This window comes from Neltuma alba, unplaced genomic scaffold, assembly GCF_004799145.2.
Source record: "Neltuma alba isolate B1F8T4 unplaced genomic scaffold, ASM479914v2 tig00000841_pilon, whole genome shotgun sequence".
NCBI classification, from domain to species: domain Eukaryota; kingdom Viridiplantae; phylum Streptophyta; class Magnoliopsida; order Fabales; family Fabaceae; genus Neltuma; species Neltuma alba.
Window position 1 is genome coordinate 45094 of NW_021632217.1, and position 9813 is coordinate 54906.

Sequence of the window (9813 nt, forward strand, 5' to 3'; positions counted from 1 at the left end):
ACAGCTATCCATGGTATAGAAATATTCAAAACCTTTTTGAAATCCACATATAACGTAACAAAAAAATATTGTGTATTTAAAAATATCACTTCCAATATAATGAATTTATTGATTAATTATTTGATTTTATTTTGATATCAAATTGATAAATATAATAAATACTACCTCCGGTCCTAATTATAAGACCCAGTTGACTTATTTGAGGAGATTAAGGAAGTAAGTTAAGTTAGTTATTTGTAATAAATAAGTGTTGTCATTCCTAAAATATCCTTGCTAATTAAGTGTATTGGCTAGAACTATCATTATTAGAAGGATTATCTTGGAAAAAATACATAAATATGAGAGAAAAAATGGATTGGGGTCTTATAATTAGGACCAAACAAAAAGTCAAATGGGGTTTTATATTAAGGACCGGAGGTAGTATATTGCAGTATGTTAAGAATAATAAAGTTGTAAGAAAATAAAGAGAGATAATAATATCCAGGTCAAAACAAGAGATAGATAATAATATGAGATATTATAGAATAATGAAAATATTGAAAGATATGATGAAATAATCAATATTCACATGATATTATAATATTTATAACATAGTAAATTATTTTAGTGTTATAAATAAAGAAGAAACAGAAGAGAATAATAGAGAAGAAGAGAGGATCAACAAGAGAGAGTATTTTTTATTCTATTTCAGGATACTCAATACATTATGAGAAATACTTTTTCTTATTAATCCTCTTTTCTTCTCTATTATTTTTCTCTATTTCTTCTTTATTTATAACATTTAGCTATATAAACTCAATGTGTATTATAGATAGTATTCTTATTGACTAAGAAAATGTCAACATAACCTCAGTTACTTTTCTTTTTGCCCCAAAAATCTTAACACTATTTAACCTCTACTTCTTTTATGTGGACCAAATCAAAAGTACACTGAGCATGCACATTCAATTGGTAACATAAGGACTTTTCAGAGGATGAAGGTTGATTAAAAAATATCTCATAAGTTTAAGGTTAATTTGATAAACTTTTCAGCTGAGCATTCTACAATATATACCATAAAGTGATATCGTCGTCGTCATTATCATTATTATATATTTGATGCTTGTGTAACATTTGATGGGGTAGAAATCAATTCTTTTGAAAAAGAAATTTTTATTTTAAAATATATTAAAATTTGTTCATATTTATTAATGATTATATCATGTTAATATGTTGATTACACTTAATTCTTGAAAAATACGCCCCTTTATTATTTAACTAGTTTATAACGTATTTAGAATTGAAGGTAGTATTTGTTTGTATAAGAAGCATAGTACCATGAATAAGTTGAGCTCCCCCCCCCCCCCCCGGGGAAAATTAACCCAATCAACTGAAGTCATATTGGTAACAAGTCAAATCACACTAAATTAGTTTGCTAAAAAAGATCACATGAAATAAAAGCAAGCACAAATATAGGACAGGGGGCCAATATTGAGGTGACAAAAAAGTTCACAAGAGTCAAAGTTTGTTAGGAATAATTTGGTTTAGAGTTGTAGAATTATGGTGGTGGGTGATAAAAGGGTTATGAACTTGTGATTCAAGCGACCATTAAAATGTGTTATGACTCAACCAACTAAAGGTTTATATTTATATACTCCTCCGGTCTTAATTATAAGACCCAATTGATTTATTTGAGGAGATTAAGGAAGTAAGTTAAGTTGGTTATTTATAATAAATAAGTGTTGTCATTCCTAAAATATCCTTGCTAATTAAGTATATTGGCTAAAACTATCATTATTAGAAGGATTATCTTGGAAAAAAATGTATAAATATAAGAGACAAAATGGATTGGGGTCTTATAATTAGGACCAAATAAAAAGTCAAATGGGGTCTTATAATAAGGACCGGAGGAGTATTATAGTCTATGTACTTCTATGAGTGTTTGAGAATTCTTAGAAATGCTTCTAAAAAGTATTTTTCTGTAAAATAAGGTAAACTCCTTCATATATATTTACTTCGTAAATTATAAAAGTACTTTTAAAACTATGATTTGGTTTCCATCCAAACACCCTCTTATATGAGGTTTTTTATTTTGGGCGACTGAATAGTACTCTGTAGTAATTCTCAAAAGCCAGTACAAGCACTAATCTTTAACAAAAACAAAAACAACACCAACAAAAGACAATGAACACAAATAGAAAGCCTCAAAGAAAATAAAAACAGAGAGAGAAAGAAAACAGCAGCAAGCTAACTAAAACAACAACTGCAAATTAAACAATACCAGATCACAGGTATTAAACTTGTCATGGCAGTTCAAAGCCCCCATCACAGCAATACTCTCAGCCATGAAAGCAGAACCAGCTTCAACCTCATTCCCCAAACCACCAATAAATAACAAACCTTCCCAAATCATCTCTTGCTATTAATCCCACGGAGGCTTTTCTCTGTTCCGTACACTTCATCTTAAGAAAATAGTCAATAGAAATCTTAGTAGCTTCTCCATAAACAACGAGTAAATAATATTTCCACAAGCATCTCACAATTATGACCCACATGCGGTAAAGTGGATATTGTATTTGTAGTTATTTGAGCGATATTAGGAAACCAATTTAAACATGTCTTGATCTAATTTACCTAAATTTTTCTTATATGAAAAGAGAATTGGATTATTTGCCTTAGATTTTTAAATATTCTGGCATCTTTGCAATAGTGATCTTAGAAAGTCTTAGGGTCAATTAAAATAAAAAAGTTAGTTAAATAAATGAAATTACATTCAGAATTATTTTAGGAAAAAATTGAGAATAAATTCCATTTGAAAAGTTAATTGTAGAACGGGATCTGAACTTCTAAGGTTTTTTACAGAATTAAAAAAGAAAGGAAAATTACCACAATATTCTTAATAAAATGTAATTAGGATCAAGCAAATACAACTAAAGATCAAGAATATGCAATTAGGATTAAACAAATACAACTAGAGATAAAGAATATGCAATTAGGATTAGTAATATACAATTATGTCCTATATACAATATGTAATTAGGATAAAACATATGCAACTACAGGTCAAGGATATGTAATTATGATCACTGATATATAATTAGGTCCTATATGAAACTAAGCATTCTCAATATGCAATTAGGATCAAGTATGTACAATTCGGAATCAATGATATGCAATTAGGATCAGTAATATATAATTAGGTCCTATATGGTCCTATATGCAACTAGATATATGTAATATGTAATTAGCATCAAGTATATGCAACTTGGAATCAATGTTATGCAATTACGATAAGTAATATGCAATTAAGTTCTATATGCAACTAGACATTTTCAATATGTAATTAAAATCAAGCATATGTAAATCAAAATCATGGATATGCAATTAGCATTAATGATATGCAATTAGGTCCTATATACAACTAAGCATAAGCAACATACAATTAGGATTAAGCATATGTAATTAGGGTTCAAGGATATGCAACTAGGACGAGTGACATGTAATTAGGTTCTATAGTCACCCAATCTGGTGGGGTGCGCTACCAGAGGTGGGGGCTGCCGATGGAAGGAGTAGTAAAAATTAATGTGGACGGCGCTGCGTCAACGGTAAGTGGAATGTCCACTTGTGGAGGACTGATGGGGGATTGGAAGGGAGTATTTATGGGAGGCTTTATGTTTAATATCGGGCCGGGCAACGCCTCTCGAGCAGAAGCTTGGGGAGTGTTGACGGGCATGAAATACACTTGGGACAGTGGTCACCGGCACGTTATAGTCGAATCAGATTGTCAAGACCTGCTAGATGCTATCATGTTGGGCACAGCCGAGGACTGAGACGACGAGGATCTTGTGCATGAAATCGTAGCGATGCAACGTCGGATTGGAATGTACTATTTAGCTGGGTTTATCGTGACATGAATGAAGCTGCTGATATCCTCGCGAAGGAAGCACTTAAATGTGTGCCTGGTTTATTCTGCTTTTCTGATATGCCAAATTGTGTGAGAGAGAAAGTTAGAGGTGAAACTATGTTGAGAAGTCATTGATAGGATGACCTGGTTTATATTTACATCAAAAAAATGTAATTAGGTTCTATATGTAATTAGACATGTGCAATATACAATTAGGATCTCGCATATGTTACTGGGAATCAAGGATATGCAACTCGGGATTAAGAATATACAACTCAGATTATTTAGTCTTTTTACCCCTCAAATTTGTTGTCATGTAATGTCAAGTTTCATTTTACAATTAACTTCTCAAATGAGGACTTATCTTCATTTTTCTCATATTTTAAAGACAACCAAATTTTTATTGATAAATCACTTTAAAGTTAAGGCACTTTTTTATACTTTTGGCTAAAGTATTTGTTTTTAATTTAAATTTAAACACTTTAAAGCTAATTTTTCAATATATCATTTAAATAAATTTTATCAAATTATTTTTTTATAAAAACTTATTCTAATATAAATTACATTACAATTTCAACCTACAAAAATCAAGCAGAATAAAGGTTATCTTAATCTGTATTAGGCAAAAGCTTTACCACAACCTCAGATGTTCAATCCTTCTCTTTTATTCGCCCACTTGGACGTTCAATCCAAGATGAGGTCATTTTGGTTGGATGGTTAACATGTATAGTTTGGCTTGAGTTGATTTGACTTATTGAAGCTTTATTAAATTTTCCCAGAAAATTGGTTTGACAATTAAACCCTTCCAAAATTTTAAATTAACGTGTTTGAAACACACCTATTTGTAAATTTCTCTATATATTTATTTTATATACTGTAAAATTATTTTTAAAATTATGATTTAATTTACACTCAAATACTCCTTAACTTACAAAAGATGTTTTCATCCTTAAATGGAATTGCCAATTAGTTATTCTAATCCTAAATACTATCTCAGGTCCTTAATGTAAGACCTTGTTTGACTTTTATTTTGATCCTAAATGTAAGACCCCAATCTACTTTATCTCTTATATTTATGTAATTTTTTTAAGATAATCTTTCTAATAATTATTGTTTTAACCAACACACTTGATTAGCAAAGATATTTTAGAAAAAAAACAACACCTATTTATTACAAATAACTAACTTAACTTATTTCTTTAATCTCCTTAAATTAGTCAACTAGTTCTTATAATTAGGACCGGAGGTAGTATAAGAGTTAGTTAAAAATTCCATTTAGTTTTAAATATGATATCTTAATATATTTTTATCACCCTATGTTTATTCATTTTATCCTAAAGTAGTTTTTATACTGATTATATATGTTAAATATTTTTATTCTAGTGTACATGATTAGCAATAATATTTTAAAAAAGACAATATTTATTTATTACAAATAATTAACTCAATTAATTTTTTTAATATTGACAAATAACTCAGTTAGCTTAAAAACAGGAGGCAGTAATAATTGGTAACATAGATAACAATGCCAATCTTTAAGAGTATTTTTTCCTTCTTTTTTTTTTGGTTGAACTTTCCGGAAGTGAGTTGAACAATCTTTACCTTAAAAGTAGTTTGGTGGTAAGGGGAAAAATTAGGGGGGGAAAAAACAACGTTTCATCTCATAAATTATGCTTATATCATGTTCTTATCATCTTCTGACTTGACGTATTTTACCTTCTTTTTTTTTGTGTGAGTTTGTGTTTGCTAATTACTATGGCCATATTGCTTTTCTTAAATAAAACTATCATGTACTCCAAAACTTAGTTTTTCTTCGGTGAACTTCTAACATAATAGTTGTGAGCCAGATTTGTAAAATGAAAAAAGATGGACGACTGTATAATTTTCAATTTTAATTGAGTATTTTTTAATTAATTTTTTATTTTAAGATTGACGTTCTAGTTTTCTTTTGTCACACACTATTGGACAAAATAAAAAGTTTCTCGTAATAAAACAAACTTTAAGTACAAATATAAAGACTTCAACTATAAGCAAACAAACTTTCCACGAACGACATCAACATTTTGGTATATTATCAAGGGAAAATTACGCGCAGGTATTAAAAAAGAGATTTTATTCATCTAAAGTCCTACAAAATGTTAAAATTACTCGCAGGTAAGAACCTTAGAGTATTAATTGTAAAATGATATTATTATCCTTTAGATTTCCAATTCATATTTTTTCTGTTATTACAATTAACAACATCAGCAGTGACTATTAACAACCCAATAAGAGGGTGTTGACAATCTAAGCAGTATCTGCTGATAACTTTTTTTTTATAGGATCACATAACCTCCACATAAGAATAAATTATAACCAAATAGCATAATACAGCAACTTTAACACTGAAATGGGAAGCTTTTCGAAACTATCAAGAACTTTAATTAAACCTAACAGGATTATAGCAAGATTTTAATATGGAGATTCATTGACAACCTCAACAGTGAATATTAATAACCCAAGAAGAGCTATTGACAACTTTGACAGTGTTATTAACAACTGACTTTATAGGATAATATAACATCTACATAAAATGAAATTATAACTAAATAGTACAATATAACAACTATATAAGATCAAATTTAACACTATTTAGTTATGATTTAGTTAGTTATATTTGGTTGAGATTATATTATCCTATAAAGTCAGTTGTTAACAGACACTGCCTAGGTTGTTAACAGCTCTCCTTGGGTTATTAATACTCACCGTTGAAGTTGTCAATGGATCTCTGCATTAAAATTTTACTATAATCCTATTGGGTTTAGTTAAAGTTCTTGATGGTTTCAAAAAGCTTTCCACTTCAGTGTTAAAGTTGTTGTACTATACTATTTGGTTATAATTTACTCTTATATGAAAGTTATATGATCCTATAAAAAAAGTTGTCAGCAGATATTGCTTAAGTTGTCAACGTCTTCTCATTGGGTTGTTAATAGTCGTTGCTGAGGTTGTTAATTGCAATGACAGAAAAAATGTGAATTAGGAATCTGAGGTAATTATGTCATTTTACAATTAAAATATAATACTCTAAGGTCCTTTGGGACCTGTTAATAATTTTGACATTTTATGGGATCTTAGATAAATAAAATCTTTTTCTTAAAACCTGTGCATAATTTTCCTCTTATCAACATACTCTCGCCATGTGTGAGCTAAATAATTAATTATTTTTATGATTTTTGTGTGGTCTTTGATTGGATGGGGGACCCTATAATAGACCGGATTTTAACTTTGGACCAAAAAAAAAAAAGGACCGGATTTGAATAAAACGAGAGAAAAAAAATAAAAAACAAAAAACTCAAATCAAATCAGACATGTTCCAAGTCTTTTCTGCTCCGCTGCAACACGAATAGGAGGAGTGCGGAACAGGACCCTGCGTGAAAAAACGAAACTTGCAGAAGGCAGAAGCTCCTTCTTCTTGGAACCGACAGGAGTGTCTCCTCCCAGATCCGATCCAAAATGAATATATTCAGGTTAGCTGGCGACATGACCCATTTGGCCAGCGTCCTCGTCCTGCTCCTCAAGATCCACACCATCAAATCTTGTGCTGGTACGATCTCTCTGCACATTTCTGTTCGAATTTTGCGGGTTAGCTAATTTTGAATTTTTGGTCTCATCTGCTCCTGGGTTTTGAATTATCTTGAATTTCTGATTAGAATCCATAGATTGCTTGGTAAAGTGGATTAAAGAACAATAGATTTCGAGTTATGTTGCTGCGCAGATGTGGATTTGTGATGGGTATGTGTAGAATAATATATCTAGTGGCTGGAATACATGGAAATCTGAGATTGGGATAAAAAGTACTCGAATTTGATTTAGCTCGTATTATAAGATAAAATAGAAAATGAATCAAATTCCTAAGTTCAGCCACAGTTTCAAGTTAGGCATGTGTGTGAAACTCGTAAAGTTGGATAGTAGAAATTGAATGATGACATATTTGAAGCCAATCGAAAAGGTATTAAAAACCCAACCAACCATTAAACTAGTTCAGGCAATAGTTCATGGTTCAATGATTGTGTAGAACTACTGAACTAGTATGAATTATGTATGGCGAGTTGCTACTCCCATAATCTACCTTAAAGTACTGTCATTTTATAAGTAGATGAGAAAAATGTCATTAATGAGGAATGAAGCCTGATGTACACCGTAGAGAATTTGTTGAACAAATGCAATTGAATTGGTCAACTCATTGCAATATGAAAATGCACTTAATAAATGGTTCTCAAAGTTGATTATGGAGTAAGAATTGGCAAGGTCCAAAGATCCATAGTTGTAGTTTGTTAAAAACAGACTCAGATGATTATGTAAGAATTTCCTGTTGACTATAAAAGAATGAGAATGCCTGTCTTATTAGATTTACCTAATTAATTGTCTATTTATCAATTATAGGACAGAAAAATAAAAATCAATACTGCAGCCCTCTTCTTTCTTTTTGTATGTTGGGTGCGTCTTTCTGCTTCTGACATGTGATATATCTTGTTCTTTTGCAGGTATTTCTTTGAAGACTCAAGAGCTTTATGCTATTGTTTTTGCCACTCGCTACTTGGATATCTTTACTGATTTCATATCTTTATATAACACCTAATGAAGTTGATATTCTTGGGAAGCTCATTTTCTATTGTATGGTACATAAGGCACCACAAGGTTGTCCGCAGGTCATATGACAGAGATCATGACACTTTTCGTCATATTTTCCTTATATTGCCCTGCTTGCTGTTAGCCCTACTTATCAATGAGAAATTCACATTTAAGGAGTTTGTTAGCATTTCTGCTATGTGTTTTCTATTGAATCTTTGTCAGTTTTCAAACTACTTGCATTTCCTTCTAACTATTTTTGTGAAGTAATTGTGCATTAAGCTCCCCACTTTTTTCCGTCTGATGACATGTACATTGATCAGGTAATGTGGACATTCTCCTTGTATTTGGAAGCTGTCGCCATACTTCCTCAGTTAGTACTGTTACAGAGAACTAGGAATATTGATAATTTAACAGGACAATACGTATTTCTTCTTGGGTAAGTGTTGATTGCCATTTTCTATTTTAAGATTGTTGATATGTATATGGGTTTGTGCTCTTGCATTTACCTTGTAATTGGAAGCTTTGATGTTCTGAACATGTTGAAGTGACTGATCAATGACTTGCTCAACTAAATCAACCGTTTCACTGACTAAGTCCATCGTGATATGTACTTAATAATTGGTTTTGTGTACACAAAATTTTCGTTGCAGTTTTTGGTCATTGAAGTCTGCAGCTATCTGCAAAAGTTGATTTCTTTCACTAAGGACATATCATTCATTTTATGTCTGATATTACTATCAAAACGGTTCTTCTAACTTCTAACCCACTAGTCGAAGGGATCTGCTACCATATTCTTTTGGATTTTAGAGCAAGGGAGCATTACTTGGAATTCATTTGTCATGATTAGTTAATTGTTATTAGAATCCGTTAGGAAATAACAGTGTTAGGAATTCTTTTAGATGATTTGCATCCCCAGTAATCTATAGATAAGGAACGGGGCAAATGTATGTGTGTATGTGATGAAATAATAACTGTGATTTGCGATTTCTCTGAACCAGGGTTTTTTTTTGGCCAATCTGTTGATTTAATCATGCAGTAAGGTGCTAGGGGAAGTCCTTCCATACATCTTTTTGAGTCTTTCGTGGATTTCCTTAGCTAATATGGCCTTTTATTCCGTTATTTGGCTGAATATTCTGATTGATTTTGGTTCTCATTTCCACACTAGTTGCTATGCTCAAGTCATATGTGGTTGTATCCATGGGAAGCAAACAGAAAATATAATTTTGAGGGGCCTTGTTAGTTTTTGTCGTTATATGTTCAGCTTAATACCTAGAAATCCTGAGCGTCAGAACTTGAGCAAGTCTACTTGTTCTTCACTA

At 31.1% G+C, this 9813-nt stretch overlaps 1 protein-coding gene across 1 annotated transcript; it reads left to right on the forward strand.

Moving 5' to 3' along the window:
- Positions 1-7221: 7221 nt before the first annotated feature.
- On the forward strand, positions 7222-8934 carry LOC114746749 (ER lumen protein-retaining receptor-like). The gene is given in 4 exon segments (XM_028935027.1): positions 7222-7466; positions 8407-8493; positions 8496-8671; positions 8815-8934. Coding segments are annotated over 4 exon segments (474 nt in total). The 5' UTR covers positions 7222-7375.
- Positions 8935-9813: the final 879 nt, after the last annotated feature.